This window comes from Mobula hypostoma, chromosome 24 (assembly GCF_963921235.1).
Source record: "Mobula hypostoma chromosome 24, sMobHyp1.1, whole genome shotgun sequence".
Classification (NCBI taxonomy): domain Eukaryota; kingdom Metazoa; phylum Chordata; class Chondrichthyes; order Myliobatiformes; family Myliobatidae; genus Mobula; species Mobula hypostoma.
This window is the reverse complement of record NC_086120.1, coordinates 14,781,580-14,801,039: the sequence shown is the minus strand read 5'-3', so window position 1 is coordinate 14,801,039 and position 19,460 is coordinate 14,781,580. Positions and strand designations below refer to the sequence as shown.

Sequence of the window (19,460 nt, the reverse complement as noted above, 5' to 3'; positions counted from 1 at the left end):
TCTGGGTATTATAGGCCTGTGAGTCTTTTGTCAGTGGTGGGCAAACTACTGGAGAGGATTCTTGGAGACAGGACTTATGAGCATTTAGGGAAGCATAATCTGATTAGAGAGAGTAAACATGGTGCTGTGAGAGCGGGTTGTACCTCATGAGCCTGACTGAATTATTTGAGGAAGTGACAAAACATTGATGAAAGCAGAGCAGTGCATTTAAGTAAAGCATTTGACAAGGTTCACCATGGTAGGCTTATTCAGAAAGTCAGGAAGAATGAGATTCAGAAGTGCCTTTCTCTCAGAAGGCAGAGGGGGTGACAGTAGACAGCATATCTGACCTAGAAATCAGTGACCATAAGACAAAGGAGCAGAAGTCGGCCATTCGGCCCATCGAGTCTGCTCCGCCATTTTATCATGAGCTGATCCATTCTCCCATTTAGTCCCACTCCCCCGCCTTCTCACCATAACCTTTGATGATACCTATCAATCTCTGCCTTAAATACACCCAATGACTTGGCCTCCACTGCTGCCTGTGGCAACAAATTCCATAGATTCACCACTCTCCGACTAAAAAAATTTCTTCACATTTCTGTTTTGAGTGGGCGCCCTTCAATCCTTAAGTCATGCCCTCTCGTACTAGACTCCCCCATCATGGGAAACAACTTTGCCACATCCACTCTGTCCATGCCTTTCAACATTCGAAATGTTTCTATGAGGTCTCCCCTCATTCTTCTAAACTCCAAGGAATACAGTCCAAGGGCGGACAAACATTCCTCATATGTTAACCCTCTCATTCCCGGAATCATTCTAGTGAATCTTCTCTGTACCCTCTCCAATGTCAGCACATCCTTTCTTAAATAAGGAGACCAAAACTGCCCACAGTACTCCAAGTGAGGTATCACCAGTGCCTTACAGAGCCTCAACATCACATCCCTGCTCCTATACTCTATTCCTCTAGAGATGAATGCCAACATTGCATTCGCCTTCTTCACTACTGACTCAACCTGGAGGTTAACCTTAAGGGTATCCTGTACAAGGACTCCCAAGTCCCGTTGCATCTCCGAACTTTGAATTCTTTCTCCATTTAAATAATAGTCTGCCCATTTATTTTTTCTGCCAAAGTGCATAACCATACACTTTCCAACATTGTACTTCATTTGCCACTTCTCTGCCCATTCTTCCAATCTATCCAAGTCTCTCTGCAGACTCTCCGTTTCCTCAGCACTACCGGCCCCTCCACCTATCTTCATATCGTCAGCAAACTTAGCCACAAAGCCATCTATTCCATAATCCAAATCGTTGATGTACAATGTAAAAAGAAGCGGCCCCAACACGGACCCCTGTGGAACACCACTGGTAACTGGCAGCCAACCAGAATAGGATCCCTTTATTCCTACTCTCTGTTTCCTGCCAATCAGCCAATGCTTTATGTAACTTTCCCGTAATTCCATGGACTCTCATCTTGTTAAGTATCCTCATGTGTGGCACCTTGTCAAAGGCCTTCTGAAAATCCAAATATACAACATCCACTGCATCTCCCTCATCTAGCCTACTGGTAATTTCCTCAAAAAATTGTAATAGGTTTGTCAGGCAGGATTTTCCTTTAAGGAATCCATGCTGAGTTCTGCCTATCTTGTCATATGCCTCCAAGTACTCCGTAACTTCATCCTTGACAATCGATTCCAACAACTTCCCAACCACCGATGTCAAGCTAACAGGTCTATAATTTCCTTTTTGCTTCCTTGCCCCCTTCTTAAATAGTGGAGTGACATTTGCAATCTTCCAGTCCTCCAGAACCATGCCAGAATCTATCGACTTTTGAAAGATCATCGCTAATGCCTCCGCAATCTCCACAGCTACTTCCTTCAGAACACGCGGGTGCATTCCATCTGGCCCAGGAGATTTATCTACCTTTAGACTATTCAGCTTCCTCAGTACTTTCTTTGTCGTAATTGTGACTGCGCACACTTCTCTTCCCTGCCACCCTTGAGTGTCCGGTATACTGCTGATGTCTTCCTCAGTGAAGACTGATGCAAAATACTCGTTCAGTTCCTCTGCCATCTCCTTATCTCCCATTACAATTTCTCCAGCATCATTTTCTATCGTCCTATATCTACTCTCATCTGTCTTTTACTGCTTATATACTTGAAAAAGCTTTTAGTATCCTCTTTGATATTATTTGCTAGCTTCCTTTCATAGTTAATCTTTTCCCTCTTAATGACCTTCTTGGTTTCCTTTTGTAAGGTTTTAAAAACTTCCCAATCCTCTGTCTTCCCACTAATTTTTGCTTCCTTGTATGCCCTCTCCTTTGCTTTAACTTTGGCTTTGACTTCTCTTGTCAACCACGGTTGCATCCTTTTTCCACTCGAAAATTTCTTCTTTTTTGGAATATACCTGTCTTGCACCTTCTTCATTTCTTGCATAAACTCCAGCCACTGCTGCCCTGCTGTCTTTCCCGCCAGTGTCACTTTCCAGTCAACTTTGGTCAGTTCCTCTCTCATGCCACTGTAATTTCCTTTACTCCACTGTAATACCGACACATCAGATTTCGGCTTCTCTTTTTCAAATTTCACAGTGAACTCAATCATGTTATGATCACTGCCTCCTCAGGGTTCGTTCACCTCAATCTCTCTAATCACTTCCGGTTCATTACACAATACCCAATCCAGTACAGCCGATCCCCTAATAGGCTCAACAACAAGCTGTTCTAAAAAGCCATCTCGCAGACATTCTACAAATTCTCTCTCATGAGATCCAGTGCCGACCTGATTTTCCCAATCCACTCGCATGTTAAAATCCCCCACAATTATCATAACACTGCCCTTTTGAGAAGCCTTTTCAATTTCCAGTTGTAATTTGTAGTCCACATCACTGCAGCTGTTTGGAGGCCTATAAATAACTGCCATCAGGTCCTTTTACCCCTGCTATTTCTTAGCTCAACCCACAAAGATTCTGCACCTTCCGATCCTATATCACCTCTTTCTAATGATTTAATATCATTTCTTACCAATAAAGCTACACCTCCCCCTCTGCCTACCTTCCTATCCTTCTGATAAACCGTGTATCCTTGGACATTCAGCTCCCAGAGACATGCATCCTTTAGCCAGGTCTCAGTGATGGCCACGATATCATACCTGCCAGTCTGTAGCTGTACGACAAGATCATCCACCTTATTCCTTATGCTGCCTGCATTTAAGTACAACACCTTAAGACCAGTATTTGATACTTTTCGCTTTGATTTTACTGCAACTCGTCCCAATGACTACAAATTGGCCCCATCACCTGCCTGTCTTTCCTGACATCTTTACTGCTCACTATCTTAGATTTATTTCTGTTTTCCCCTTCCTCCGCTCTGTCATTCCGGTTCCCATCCCCCTGCCAAATTAGTTTAAACCCTCCCTAACAGCTCTATTAAACTTTCCCTCCAGGATATTGGTCCCCTTCAGGTTCAGGTGTAACCTGTCCTTTTTGAACAGGTCATACTTCCCCCAGAAGAGATCCCAATTTATCCAAGAATCTGAAGCCCTGCCCCCTACACCAGTCTCTCAGCCACGCATTCATCTGCCTGATCCTATGATTCTTGCCCTCGCTAGCACGTGGCACAGGTAGGAATCCCGAGATTACTACCCTGGAGGTCCTGCTTCTCAGCTTCCTTCCTAAGTCCTAGAAATCTCTCTTCAGGACCTCCTCCTTTGTCCTATCTATGTTATTAGTACCAACATGTACCAAGACAACTGGCTGCTCACCCTCCCCCTTTAGAATATTCAGGACCTGATCCGAGACATCCCATACCCTGGCACCTGGGAGGCAACACACCATGCAGGTATCTCTATCAGGCTCACAGAATCTCCTGTCCGTTGCCCTGACTATGGACTCCCCTACGACTACCGCATTTCTCTTCTCCCTCCCTCTCTCCTGCACAACAGCGCCAGGCTCAGTGCCAGAGACCTGGTCACCGTGGGTGTCCCCTGTCAGGTCATCCCCCTCAACAGCATCCAGAACAAGATATTTGTTGCTGAGGGGGGCAGCCACAGGTGTGCTCTCCACTATCCGGGCATTTCCCTTCCCTCTCTTGACAGTCACCCAGTTTTCTGACCCCTGTAGCCTAGGGATGACTACCTCCCTGTAGCTCCTGTCTATCACCTCTTCACTTTCCCTAATAAGCAGTAGGTTATCAAGCTGCAGCTTCAGATCCCTAACACGGTCTCTGAGGAGCTGCATCTCGGTGCACCTGGCACAGATGTGGCCATCAGGGAGGCTGGAGGTCTCCCAGGATTCCCACATCTGACACCCTGAACAAAGCACTAACCCTGCAGGTATGCTATCTAATTCTACAGGAATGAAACAGGAAAAATAAGTCTACTCACCCACTTACCTCGCCAAACAGACGAACTTTTTAAACCGTTAGCTCGTACCGTTAGCTGTGAGAGCCCCGCTGTTCCTGTCTGTCCGGGTCAATTCGCGAAGGGGGAGGGGGGAGAGGAGAAAAAAAGAGTTGGTGCTTCGCTCTCGCCTCTTCCCGTTTACCGCCGAATGACCAGTGATGTTCCGTGGGGATCCTTTCTGGGGCCCCTGTTTTTGTATTTTTTTTAAAACTACTTCGATGAGGAAGTGAAAGGGTGGGTTAGGGAGTTATCAGATGATGTGAAGATTGGTGGTGTAATGTCTTTCCTGATGTGTTTTGTTTATCTTGAATTGCTAGATCTTACTATTAGCAAGTCCACAGCTGTTGTTGATTACTTATTATTGCGTTGTTAGGTCAGTCATTATGTAATCATTTGTACATTTCATTTAGTAGTTAAAGCGCATGTTCGAAGTCGAAGGAATTTCAATCAATATTTGAATCTGCCTTTCTTAAGAAGGCTGAGAATTTCTGTTCCTTACACCGGCTCCCTGTGTGCTTTAATGTATTAGTGAATAATAAAACCACCTTCAGCTACAGCTATACTGGGACTAGAGTTATCTATCTGTCTAGTTTAAGAAAATGGGAGAAAACTCTTGAGCGAGGGCAACATAGGCAGTGTTGTCAATAGTGCAGAAGGTTGTCTTAGTTTACATAGCAACATTGATAGGATGCAGAACTGGGCTCAGAAGTGGCAGATGGAGTTCAATCTGGAAAAGAGTGAAGTGATTCTCTTTGGAAGGTAAAACTTGAAGGGAGAATACAGGGTAATAGTAGGATTCCCAACAGTTTGAATGAACAGAGGAATCTTGAGTTTCATACCCATGGGTTCCTTAAGTTGCAGTGCAAGTTGATAGGGTGGTTAAGAATATGGATGTGTTGGCCTTCATTAATCAGGTATTTGAGTTCAAGAGCCACGAGATAATGTTGCATCTCTATAAAACTCTAATTAGACCACATTTGGAATATTATGCTTGGTTCTAGTTGTCTCATTATAGGAAGGATGTTGAAGCTTTGGAGAAGGTGGAGAGATTTACCAGGGTGCTGCCTGGATTCGAGAGCATGCTTTATGAGGATAGGTTGAGTGAGCTATGGGTTTGCTCTTCAGAAAGGAGGATGATGAGAAGTGACTTGATAGAGGTGTACAAGATAGAGGCATAGATAGTGTACAGCCAGAGACTTTTTCCCAGTTCAGGAATAACTAATACAAGGGTCATAACTTTAAGATGTTTGGAGAAATATATAAGGAGAATATCAGAGGTAGAGAGTGGTAGGTGTATGGAATGTACTGCCAGGGGTGGCACTAGAGGCAGATACATTAGGAATATTTAAGAAACTCTTTAAAAAGGCACATGGATGAAATTAAAACTGGAGGGAAGGGTTATATTGATGGAGTAGCTTAAAGGGTTTGCTCAACAAAGTGGGCCAAAGGGTTTGTACTGTACTTCACTATTCTATATTCTCTGTGTTCTTTAAGAATCACCATTCATTTTATGGTTCCATTCTGTGGGACTCTGCAGCTATCTGGGTTGTGGATGTAGATAAGGAATGGTGTTGTAGTTAGCGATATATGTTGGATTAAAATGAGCATAAAGAAATGGACTGCGGCAATAAGCCCTGCATAGACCAATGTTTAGCATTTTGATTCTTATTAAGAAATTGGCAAACACTACAGAAAAAAAGGAATTGATAAATTGATCACCCATCAAAGCAACTAAATTAGTAAACCAAGATGCAGTAACTAATAAGATTTTAATGTTACTAGATAGGTTGCACGCAATACCTCAGAACTCATGCTTGAAACTATGAGCGATAGCTGGAGCAGAACATTGAGTTCTGGTCACTGCAACAGGAAGTGTTGCAGAACATTTCTTTTGATGAATAAATTAAATGAGTTCTCTGTTCCATGCTTAGGATTCAGAAAGAATGAAAAAGGCTCATGGAACTCACTTAGTCTGTTACTGTTCTATTGCCTGGAGTGAGGATCATTGCCACCAAATTTAGACTTGGTACTGCTGCTTTTGGCTCAGTAACTTGGCGCTAAGAGCCTACTGCGACGTGAACTGGCCAGTATCTGCAGTATAGATTTCAGAATTAGGGGGCCCCTTACAATATGTTGTTCTGTGAGAAAGTTAGAGAATTGCTTCTTGGTAGTTAAGTGCTAGGAACTATGTGATCAGTCTGATGCTTCATCTGATTTACACAATTTAAATATTAATGTTGTCATATTTAAAATTTGAGTTTATTTTTGTGAAACAGTTACCTGAACTTTTCATTTATTTTAAATGTAGTAAAAAATGAACTGATGACTGAAGCTGCAACCTCTGAAGTACAGACAGTAAATAATCAGGTAAGTATCACATAATTTACCAGATTACCAATGGAAGCTAATGATCAAAGATTGTACCTTGACAGTTTATGGTTCTACTTTTTTAAAGTTAGAAGTAAGGCATAGGAGCAAAATTAGGCTATTCAGCCTATTGAGTCTGCTCTCGAGTCTGATCCACCTTATTTTTCTAAACTCCAGCAAGCGGAGGCCTGGAGCCATCAAATGCTCCTCATCTGCAAACCCTTTCATTCCCCAGATTGTCCTTGTGAACCTCCTCTAGACCCTCTCCAATGCCTACACATCCTTTCTTAGATAAGGTGCCCAGTACTGCTCACAATACTCTCGTGTGGTGTGAACAATGCCTTGTAAAGACTCAGCATTACATCCTTGCTTTTATATTGCTTTCCTTACGACCGACTCACCTGCAAGTTAACATTTAGGGAATTCTGCATGAGGACTCCCAATTCCTTTTGCACCTCTGATTTCTGAATTTGTTCTCAGTTTAGAAAATAGTCTATGCCTTCATTCCTTCTACCAAAGTGCATGTTGTGCATTTAATATTTCAGTAATATTTCAGTGATACTGTAAATATATTGTTTAAGCATTCTTATAGTAGTTGTGGATTATATTTACAAGTACTTGAATGGCATACATCATCATGCCACATGTCATATGTACGCACTTCACTAAAGTAAAACAAAACTAAGGCACACATCTCCCGGCTCTGTGTTGTTTTCTTTCAATTAGTTTTATGATTTGGAGTTACAAAAGATAAGTGGCGATAAGTAAATTTTAAAATGAACTACTTTATACTTTATTGTCGCCAAACAATTGATACTAGAACGTACAATCATCACAGCGATATTTGATTCTGCGCTTCCTGCTCCCTGGAGTACAAATCGATAGTAAATATTAAAAATTTAAATTATAAATCATAAATAGAAAATGGAACTAGCGATGACTTCGTACCTCTTGAAACCCAGATGTTCAAATTTTTAAAAAAAATAGCAGCACATGTTTTTCCTTTGCAAGAGGAAAAGGACGTTAGAGTTTTTAAAATAAGTCAGAAGACGCACAAATTTACGGGTTAGGAATCAGTGAGTATCTGGTGATAATTATAAATAAAACTTAAAAAGTAGAGATGGCTGGCTACATCGGAAGATTGACCTATCTGACTGCACAAGAGATAACTGGATATTGTATACTAAGGAGTATTTTGAAGCAAATAAAATAGCCAATGAAAAGTGAGTGCCAGTCTTGCTGAGTGCATTGGGTTTAAAGGCATACAGTTTGCTTAGACGTTTAACTACTCCAACCAAATCAGCCAAAATGAGTGTTGCTGATATCGTGAAAGTAATGCAGGCATTTAGAACCAAAACCATTGTTGATTGCAGAACACTTTAAGTTTCTTAAGTGGAATCAAAGGTAAAGGGAGTCCATTTCTTTGTACATGGCTAAATTGAAGAAGTTATCTGAGCATTGTCAGTTCAATGATTGGCTTAACGATGCACTGAGAGATCATTTAGTTTGCGGAATTTTACAAGAAACTATTCAAAAATGGGTCCTAACTGAAGCACAACTTGCATTTAAAAGTATAGTTAAAATTGGAATCAATGGAAACAGCAGCCAGAGACACAATTGAGTAGCAGCCGAGCAAATTGTGTTACTGTTGCGGCAGGGGCTCACGTACGCCAGACAAATGCAGATTTAAAGGAGAAACTTGCAGAATCTGTAACAAAGTAGGACGCATAGTACAAAGAGCATGTCAGACAGACTTAAATAAATGGACTGCCTAGGGAAGAGAAAAAGCTAAACAGTCAAGTTGCAGTTTCAGAAAGAGCACTAATGTTGATGAAGAATCTGATAATGATGAGAAAGACGCAGGACTAAGTAGCCTTGAGATTTACAATGTGAGAGCTAACAATAGACAAGCAATATGGCTTATACCAGGAATGAACAGCAAATTAATTAAAATGAAGTTGGACACTGGCTTAGCTGTCTATCATTTCACAAAATCAGTTTGAACGGCATTTCAAAGAGACTAAGCTGAAGCCTGCAGGTATTCAACTAGAATTTGTACTGAAGAAACTATAACTCCTGCGGGAATGACATCCGCAACAATGAAATACAACAACTAACAAGCCATATTGGGCTTATACAAGGTTAAAAATAGGTGTGCCAGCATTGTGGAGGTGTGATTGGCTGAGTCAACTAGAATGTAATTGGAGATCCATCCACAATTTGCATGCCACATCCCCTGCAATAAAGTCAACTGAAAGTGAATTAAGAAAAGTACTGAATGATTGCACAGCAGTGTTCAAGGATGGCATTGGTAAACTCAAACATAATAAGGGTAAAATAATTCCAATGAAAATTCCACCCAAGTTTTACAAAGCCCGTCCAGTTCCTTATACCATCCATGATAAAGTGACCAGTGAGCTGAAGGAATTCTTTCCAAGGTTGAACGGAGTCCATGTGCAATACCAGTGGTCTCAGTCGCCAAGAAGAATGGGTCTGTCAGGATATGTGGTGATTTTAAGGTCACCATTAACCCAGCACTAAAGCAGATCAATACCCTCTGCCAAAGATAGAGGATATCTTTGCAATCTTTTTTGGAGGAAAACACTTCAGCAAAGTGGATTTAGCTGAGGCCTACCTACAGATGGCGATGAATGAAGAGTTCAAAGTGCTTCTCACCATGAATACTCACAAAGGGCTTTATCACTATAATAGTTAGTTTTAGAGTAGCATCTCCCTGCACTCTAGCAGAAAGCTATGAACCAGGTGCTGCAAGGCAACCCATGCACTCAGTTACCTGGATGACATCATTGTTACCAATAAGAATGACAAGGAATATCTCTAAAATCACAAGACATTGTTAAAAAGTTTAAAAGATTATGGGTCAGAGCATGTAAATTCTTAAACCTAAGCATCAATTACTGTGGTCACATCATTGATGCACAAGTATTACACAAGTGTGTTGAGAAAATTCATGCAGTGATGGATGCCCCATGGCCAAAGGACGTGTTGGAGTTGCGGTCCTTTTTCGGATTTATCAATTAGCAAAATAGGTTCCTGCCAAACCAGGCTACGATGTTCCACCCCAGGAACTCATTACTAAAGATCAGAAAGAAATGGACAAAGCAGTGTGGGGTGGCTTTTCAAAAAATAGTGGAAATGGTGATGTCAGACACTGCACTTTCAGGTTATGATCCTCATTGTCCACTGAAGTTTGCCTGTGACGCCTTGCCTTATGGTATAGGTGGAGTCATGTTATGAGTGATGGAAGTAAATGCCCCATAGCCTTTGCATCATGTACCCTGACCTATCGCTATAGAGAAAAATAGTGCACAGACTGGTAAGAGACCTGGAGTCTGGTTTGGGGTGTAAAATGTTTCAGCAAGTATTGTATGGGAGAGAGTTTATCCTCATCACTGATCATCAACCACTAGAGTCCATTTTCAATTCACAGGTTATTCCACAAACAGCAGCAGTACGAGTGCAGAGATGGGCTTTGTTTCTTGGAGAGCACAATTACAAGATCAAATTGAAGAGGATGACTAACCATAGAAATGCTGATAGATTGTCCTGTTTACCATTGGAAAAGGAAATACCTGAACAATTTACAAAAGTCTCTATTACAGCAGAGATGATCCAAAGGGAAACTAGAAAAGACCCCATACTATTTCACATCTACGTGGCCATCCAAAATGGCCGGAATGTGCTTCAGAAATTCTAGTTTCCCTATTTTTATTAGCACTGGGATGAACTTGCCTTTGATGGAGGTTGCCTTATGTGGGATTTGAGAGCTGTTGTATCATCTAAGCTGAGAGCTAAAGTGTTGAAGGAGCTGGTCACCTTGGTGTGATGAAAGTGAAAGCATTGGCTTGAAACTTTGGTAGCCTGTGATGGATCAGCTGATCAAGGACCTTGCCATGCAGTGTTCAGGGATGCCAACACATCCAGAAGAAAAGTATTCTGAGCTGTCAGAGCCACTTCCTGCTCTCTGAATCAACTCCTTCAACCACCGCAGAAGAGGCCTGAAAATCTGAGATTGTTTTGACAGCCACAAGTCTCACCTGTCAAACAGAAAGTTCCCTGTTTAGGAAATATGTTGTCCCACAAGAGTAAGAAATCCTCCACAGTAAATAAATCTTCAGGCCTGAATTGGACAATTTAAAATTTACTATGCTGTGAATGTGGTGTCCAGGGTATATAGTAGTTGTACTATATCATATACCATGTGTATATTTGAGTTGCATTCTATATTGAGTGGCATTTTATGGCTAAACTGGGAGGAGTGTTGTGTATTTAATATTTCAGTAAGACTTGAGTGACTTTAATATTTAAATATTTAAATTAAATATTTGATATCCAGATACAGAGGAAATATAAATATTAAATTGTAAATAACATGAAGTTCTTCCTTATGATCTTAGGGTCCCAGCAGTGCCCTGAAGCAAGATGGCACCAATTTCTCTGTTGATGCTGTGTACTTTATTTGCCCTCTGACAAATGCCTTGGTATCTAAAAGTGAGAGAGAGTCGCATATTAAGGAGGCCATTCTTATGGTATGTTTTAGATATGATTATATGGATTTGTACTTTGTAGTAGTATTATTAATTAAGCTATCTTTTGATCAGATGTTTTTTGCATATTCCTTTGTATGAGACCAAAACACAGCAGCAGTTCTCAGATGGAATAGCATAAACATGGATGTGGTGAATATGCTACTAGACTCATAGCCCAGTACAGAGTTCAGAATGACTTTATAACTTAAAAAAAATGTTAGTGAAGCTGATAGAAAGATGAATACTCATCTAGTTGCTGGGCCAGCTTAGAAGAAATACAATCCAATTGTATTATTGACTTGCCATTCTTGAGAAATGAGCTAGCAAAATCGTTTGTTTTAAAAGGAATGAATCGTAGCTCCAAGAAATCTCCACCTGGATTCCTTGGGAAATGCATTCATTTATGAAAGAAAGCTAATTGCTTGTGCCATTTTTTTAAAAAGTGGAAGTTCTAAATTACTGTAGAATTGTAAAATTTATTATTCAAATAGGGCCACTCAGTCCATCATACCTGTCTCTGTCGGTTCTTTGAACTGGCTTGAAGTTAGTTAAAGGTCAACTTTGTGTATTTAAAGGGTTGTGTATATGAATGATAAATGCTGACCTCACAATAGCTGATCATGTTTGGTGATGCTATTTGAACTGATTGCCTGGCCTGTAGTAGATGAGAAGATGGAATTTTTTCCCCATCAAATGGTGCAAGGACAGAATTTATTGAATGTTATTTCTGCATCAAGGATCATGAAAGACTAGGAATATTCAGTGTTTGTTTGACTGAAGGAACTATGGCTAGCCTGGTAAATTATGAATGAAGTTCTTGGGAACCTTGACAGTTCATTCTGACTCAGTCAAAGAAAATTGATCATAAATTTAATATTTATTCAAATTTTCCCAAAATTACCCTTTATTGTTCTTTAATCACTTGCCTACTAAGTGGAATATCACCAGCTATATTTAGAACATCTTAAATCTTGATTACATGTTGCCCTTAAGTTCATGTCTAGCTCAGTTTCACAAACTTGAATTCAAAGTATTTACTTCCTAGGTTTTACCCTCTTATCTTTCTCTATGATTACTTTCTAAAACTATGTACCATCCTTTGACTTCCTTTGACTTTCTTCTGTGGTATCCACGTTATTGTCTCCTTCCTGCATTTTGGGATCTTACAATATTTTCCAAGGGTGCAATTGAAGAAAAAATGGATTTGAAATGAGTGATTTAAAAAAAAGATAGAGGATTTCTTTTTTAAATTGGGTTTATAATCAGAAGCTCTGGAAATTAACTAGATCAGTGAAACTTCAGGGATTGCAGGATAGTCAAAACTGATGGCTTTGGCGCTCCTGAGCTGGAAAACGGGAAAATAGCTAGTTAATTTCACGTTCCACATCTGACCACTGCACAGCACGTTTGCTGCAAGTGGTTAAGGTAAGTAATGTTCAGTCTGATTTTGGATGACAGCAAAATTTGGACTGACTGTAATGTGTTTGTCTTTGAATATTGTTCTGATGCTTGTTGTCAAGTTTGTGTATGAATATGGGAATCATTCGGATGATGTACTAGATGCAGATTGGCACCTGAAAGAAGTCAATTTCAGGAGGTATTTTAGAGTGGGAAGGGGAATACTTTTTTTTTGTTACAAGTCTGTTTTCTTGAGCAACTGTATAAATGCAAATAAAAGCCCAGTAGTTTTTCATGTATTCTCAGGAGTGCTGCACATCTGACTATCTTTTACATTGGATGTCCAGTAACCTATCTGAATTTTGCACTTGCTTGGTGTCCATTCCCATATTCATTCTCAGTTTAAGAATAAAATAAATGTTTTGAGAAGTTGCAGATTATTAAAGTGAAAATTATTATGGTATTCTTTCTAATTGGATCACACATCTTTCCAATCTAGAAATTTGCTGATGATCCGATACGAGCCTCTATAATGATGATTCATACATTCAACAAGGATAGAGAAAAAATAAAGATAGCTTGTGAAACTCTTGGCAAGTAAGTAAATTATGTATGTTTCTCCTTGACTAATTTCTAGTTGTAAAGGCATCTAAATGTAAGACTTCTTACTAAATGTAACTTCTATCATGTATGTTTGCCTATATAGATCTTGTGCTAGTGATGAAATTAAAGCTTGCAGAAGTGCCAACAGCTTATCCATGGCTCTCAACCCAATGTATTGGTTATATGACTAATAGTATAACCTTGAGTGTAAGAAACTATTAAATTTATTAACATGGAAGTGACTGCTGGCAATCTGGTCAAAAGGTGGTGGTTCAAGGAATCTTTCTATTGTATTACCAGCAACTAGAATATCCTGGCTTTTGTATGGATTGGCATTCAGTGAGCAAGCTCTGTTGAAATTCTTCTATGCAATTTGGAGAGGTAAATAGCAGGAAGCCTCCAGATGAATAAGACCATAGTCATTTGTGGGGTCTCTGGTTTATTCTAATACTTCCGGAGAGATGTTAGGAGGGGTGTTGGTGGGGTAGGGACGTTGCAGTGGTAGATAAGAGTGAATGATGTGGCCCAAAATATACAGAGCTTAGTGCCAGCTTCATTGAAAACTTTTTCAAAAATACCAGTGCATACTGCTTGGGTATTTAGAAAACAATGAAATAATTTAATAATAATAAAATAATATAAAAGAGGATACACACAATAAAGAGTGAAAATAATTGCCACAGATGGCTGTGGAAGGCAATGCATAAGTACATTTAAGGCAAAGGTTGACAGGTTTTCGATTAATCAGGGCATCAAAGGTTATGGGAAGACAGCAGGAGAATGGGGTTGAAAGGACTAATGAATCAGCCACGATAAAGTGACGGAGCAGACTTGATAAGCTGAATGGCCTAATCCCGCTCCTATATCATGTGGTGTTATAGTCTAAATGATGCAATCAATATATTTTTTTAATAATTTGTAAACTTTTGGTTCAGTGGCCTTCATTAATCATATAATATGTTGAAGTTGTAGAAGATGTTGCTGAGGACTAATTTGGAGTATAGTGTGCAGTTCTAATCATTTAGGAAAGTTATCAATAAGATTGAAAAAATGCAGAGATAATTTACAAGGACGTTGTCAGGATTTGAGTTAAAGGGAAAAGTTGAATAGGTTAGGACTTTATTTCCTAGAGTGTAGGAGAATGAGGGAAAATTTGATGGAGGTATACCAAATTATTAGGGGTAAATGCAAAGAAGCTTTTTCTGCTGGGGTTGGGTGAGACTAGAGCTGGAGTCACACACATCAAAGTTGCTGGTGAACGCAGCAGGCCAGGCAGCATCTATAGGAAGAGGTACAGTCGACGTTTTGGGCCGAGACCCTTCGTCAGTACCTCTTCCTATAGATGCTGCCCGGCCTGCTGCGTTCACCAGCAACTTTGATGTGCGTTACTTGAATTTCCAGAATCTACAGAATTCCTTGTGTTTGTGTTTCTAAAACTGGAGTCCATGTGTTAAGGATGAAATGTTTAAGGGGAACTTTACTCAGTGTTGAGAGTACAGAACGAGCTGTCATTGGAAGTATTGGAAGTAGTGGATGTGGGTTCAATTTCAACATTAAGAGAAATTTGGATAGCTGTGTGGATGGGAGGGGTATGGAGGTTGAGGGACTATGCAGAATAAGAATTTGGCATGGAATAGGTGGGCTGTAGCGTCTATGTCTGTGCTGTAGTGTTCTATGACTATCTGCATTTCCTTCAGGTGATTAACTTTGAAAACACTTGCAGCTCCTCATCTTTGTATTTTTTTTGGGTGTTAGAAGTCATTCTTCAACCTAAAAGTGACACAGCCAAGAAGGTCACCAAGAATTTCCAAGCAAAATTACTTGCAAAGTTAAAGTTGTATCATGAGCTGTGTCACTTCCCTGTACATAAATGATCAGTTACTGGCACAGCATCTGCCACAAGGTCAGCCTTATGAACTCAGAGAGGTGTTCAGAAGGATCACTGTCTGCCACTCACAATGCGACCGCAGTCACAATGAGTGCTCGAGACATTGTTAAACAAACCACTCCATTGTATTTCAATATGTATTGAACACAAGCAGGTCATTTGGGTGGAGCTGGCAAGTGTACACAATGCAGATAAGTATCTACCCAAACTTCATCCAACCCCAAAACAGTTTCTTTCTCGTTCATGTTGGTCTAGATTTCCTTCTGATGTGTCTGTTTTCTTAATTGCTCTGCATTTTAACAGACTCCAGGCAAGTATATTTTATTGAAGTGACCTAATGGGTCATTTTTGGACACAATATGTAGGGACTAGTAGAAATGCTACCTGGCAGGACTTAAAGCCCAGGTGAATTTCTGAGTCCAGTGCTGTTTCTGGAATGTGTGTATTTTTTCATTGCCTCCATTTCCTCTGGATGCTCTAATTTCAATTGACCACTGTAAATTGTATCAAAGATGAGTGGTAGAATGTGAGGGGAGTTGATGAGAGTATGGGCAAAATGCATTAGTGTATGATTAGTGCAAGTTGGTAGTTGACGTTTGGCACAGACTAGTAGACTGAAGGGACTGTTTTTCGTGCTGTTTCATTCTATGCTCTTCAGAAGCTCTTACAATAGAAAAGATGGTAATTTGGCTCATTGAGTCTTTGCTGGCTCACAAACAATCCTTTATTTTTCCTTCATTAATTTTCCTTGTCACTTATTCTTCCTCCATATTCCCATCAATTCTGCCATGCAATATATGGACACTAGTTACAGTATTGGCTGCAAATGGATATTTCCAGCTCCATCCTATCAAACAGTTTAACATTTTTCATTGTCTGTTACTTCACCTTTAGCCTTTCAGTTTTTCCTATTTGGTGCAACAGAGCTCCTGATCAGTATAATCCCCCTCTGGTAGACAGGTATCCTCTCTGGTCATACCTGCTTTTGCCTCCTCTTTCCCATCACTTAAATTAAAATATTAACTAGCCTTTTGTCCCTTTGCCATCATCAATGTTTCCAGTGTTTCAGCTTCTGTTACAACTTTATTTTTATTTTTTAAATTGTAGAATTAAACCAACTATCATCCTGTACATTACATAATCTTTATTTTAAATAACAGATACATTGATAACATATGCAGTAATCCCAGTGAAGAAAAGTACAGAAAGATCAAGTTGCAGAACAAAGCCTTTCAGGTAAATGCTCTGATTTATTTTATTTCTTCTCTTTTGCACTTGATTTAGAGCACTATTTTCAGCCAGGTTGTGGACTTTAATGTATCATATTAAATAATCAATAGTTGCTGGCTCTTGTGAAAGGAAAGTTTGGATCAATGGACAATAACAAGTACCTGTAGATATCTGGAACCTCTTTTAAATAAATTTTTCATTTAAATAATTTAGTTTTGTTAAGTCACTAATCTGAATGAAGACCCATTTCCAAAGAGGTACAGTGTCATAGTAACATAGCATCTAGCCAACTGCACTGACTTTTTTTCTTAAATAAAATTTTGGATATGTTTATATGTGTGTTTATCCTACTGTCATAACTTGGTGGAGGGAACAGTACCCTTGTATGTAGGAAAACCTTTGGAATGTCCAAGAATATAAGGGCGGAAGATAAACTGAATTAGAATCAGGTTTATTATCACTGACAATGTTGTGAAATTTTGCTGTAGCAGTACAGTGCAATACATAAAAATTACTACAATTATAGTTGGGGTATATTTTAGAAAGAAAAAGTGCAAGAAGAGCAAAATTGTAGTATTCATGGTTCATTGTCCATTCAGAAACCTGACGGACGAGGGCAAGAAGCTACTCCTAAAATTTTGAGTGTGCATCTTCAGGCTCCTGTGCCACCACCTTGATGGTAGCAATGAGAGGAGGGCATGTCCTGGATGTTGAAAGTCCTGGATGCCTCCTTATTGAACCATTGCCTTTTGAAGGTTCCTTGATGGAAGGATGACTGATGCCTAAAATGGAGCTGGCAGGATGTACAACACTGTTCAGCTTTTTGTGATCCTGCGCATTGGTGACTCCATACCAGATAGTGATGCAACCAGTCAGAATGATTTCCCTGTAGAAATCTGCTACAGTCTTTGGTGACATACCAAATCTCCATAGACTCCTAATGAGGTATAGCGGCTGGCCTGTACTTTTCATAATTGCATCAATCTGTTGAACCCAGAATGAGTCTTCAAGGATCTTGACACCACCGTCGACTCCTTGATGAGAACTGCTGTGTGTTCTCCCAAGTTTCTTCTTCCTCAAGTCCACAATCAGTTCTTTGGTCTTACTGACTTTAAGTGAAGGTTGTTGTTGTGAGACTATTTAACCAGCCGATCTATAACACTCCTGCATGCCTGCTTGTCACCATCTGAAATTCTGCCGAAAAGTTATATCATCTGTGTATTTGTTGATGGTGTTTGAACTGTCCCTAGCCAGACAGTTATGAGTGTTGAGAGAATAGAGAATTGGGCTAAGCACGTAATCTTGAGGTGTACTTGTGTTGATTGTCAATGAGGAGATGTTTTGTTGGATGTGATGGATAATTAAGCAGCCAATTGTTCTCAAGAAATTTCCGCTCTCCAGGATGAGTGCCAAAGATGAGACTGAAGCATTTGCAGCCATTTTCAGTCAAAACAGCTGTGAGTAATCCTCCTAGGCATCTTCTTGAGGTCCCCGTAATTATAAGCCAACTTTCTGTCAATTCAATTCACTGCATGAAGAAATGGCTGAAATTGGCCATATTAACCACATTATAGCTGTTGCTGTCATCTCAGATGCACTTCAGAACTAATCTGCTCTCTAATTAAGCTACACATGTCTAGGTGCTACATTTCAGAAGCAAAGTTGAAAATTGCCTGGGTGTATTCTATCCACATACAGCAGGAGAAATTCATCCTAGCTGCTCAACCCACAATTTTCAGCCTGCTGTCAATCATCAACAAACTTATTTTTTTATATATAGAAGAAAAGCAAAACTACCAAAGGTGTGTTAATTGCTTATGTCCTTTTGGTGGTGGTGAGCTGCATGTATGAATGGTTAGGAGTTCCTGCAGTGGAAGAACCACACAAAGTTATTAGGGTGTTATTCTAGTTACAATAAAGGATTAGCAATGTATGATGAAGTTGGGTTGGTACACAGCTGGGTGTTGAACCTGCAGGGGGTGATGTTCCATATGTGAAGCCTTTGGTTGCCTTGGTGTAGAGATCAAATGTTTCAGGGGTGCATTTGAATTGCGTTAGCCAAGCAATTTCAGTTTATTTTGTGGATGATTGTAGTTTGTACAGGTCGTGGAGCAAGTGAATATTTTGGGGCAGTGGATGCAGTAACTGCACTCATCATGGTAAATGGAGAGAGTTCAATTGCACACTGCATTTAGCCATTCTGTACCTGATATGGGAATAAAGCAACCTCTTTCACAATCCAGCCTTGTAAGGGCATCCTCACTACAGGCACTGATGTCCACATGCATACCTTTCCAGGTACAGAAAATCTGAAAATATTTATCATCATAGGCAGATATTAATGTCAAATATTTGGAACTAATGAGTGATTTAATTTCAATCTGAGTAAAAGCTCCAATCTTGCTTGTATGAATGTTCCCATTTCCCCCGTAGCTTTAAGAAACAAGTTAACATAAGAACATATTGAATCCACATGTCTCCTAGGTGTCCAGTTTTGATACCAAGGCATTTAAAAGCATATTGAATTGAGGAAGAACATTTTTGGCTTTATTTATGCTCAAGTAAGGAAGTGGTATTAGCATATTAACTAATATGCCTGCATCCCTCACATCAATGAAGTAATTGAGCTTCATTTGAGAGCTGTGGATGAATTGTTCTCATTTAATAAGGCTCCTTTCATTCTGTGTCTTTCTATCCACACCTGAGTGTGGATTGAATACCACAGTTCAGCTCAGGAACAATGGAGATCAATCTTCCTAATACCTATTGGGCTTGACGAGAAGCTAGCATACATTGAAAGTAGGGTTCATTTGTGCCTAGTACTGATTTCAGTAAAGGCCTCAGAACTGTATTATGTTTGTTAATTCCTGCTTCATAATAACTAGACCTGTTGAGAGCTGTTGCCACTGTCATTGTCTTCTATTCTGGAACATTTTGCTTAGCTGTTTTGATCATTATTTATTAGATATCTGTGTCCTTTAGGGGATCTTTGGGACCTTTAAATGATGTTGATTTGGTGATTTTTTTTAAGAGAATGATCCTGGAATG

General features: G+C 39.8%; 1 protein-coding gene across 3 annotated transcripts in view; it reads left to right on the top strand.

Moving 5' to 3' along the window:
- The window catches only part of ubxn6 (UBX domain protein 6), a 51,379-nt gene that overhangs the window by 14,617 nt on the left and 17,302 nt on the right, over positions 1 to 19,460 (top strand). For all 3 annotated transcript variants that reach the window (XM_063032149.1, XM_063032150.1, XM_063032151.1), the window contains 4 exons: positions 6,685 to 6,743; positions 11,162 to 11,293; positions 13,191 to 13,288; positions 16,343 to 16,418. In XM_063032149.1, the coding sequence (XP_062888219.1) occupies positions 6,685 to 6,743; positions 11,162 to 11,293; positions 13,191 to 13,288; positions 16,343 to 16,418 (365 nt within the window). The remainder of the gene's footprint in view (positions 1 to 6,684; positions 6,744 to 11,161; positions 11,294 to 13,190; positions 13,289 to 16,342; positions 16,419 to 19,460) is intronic.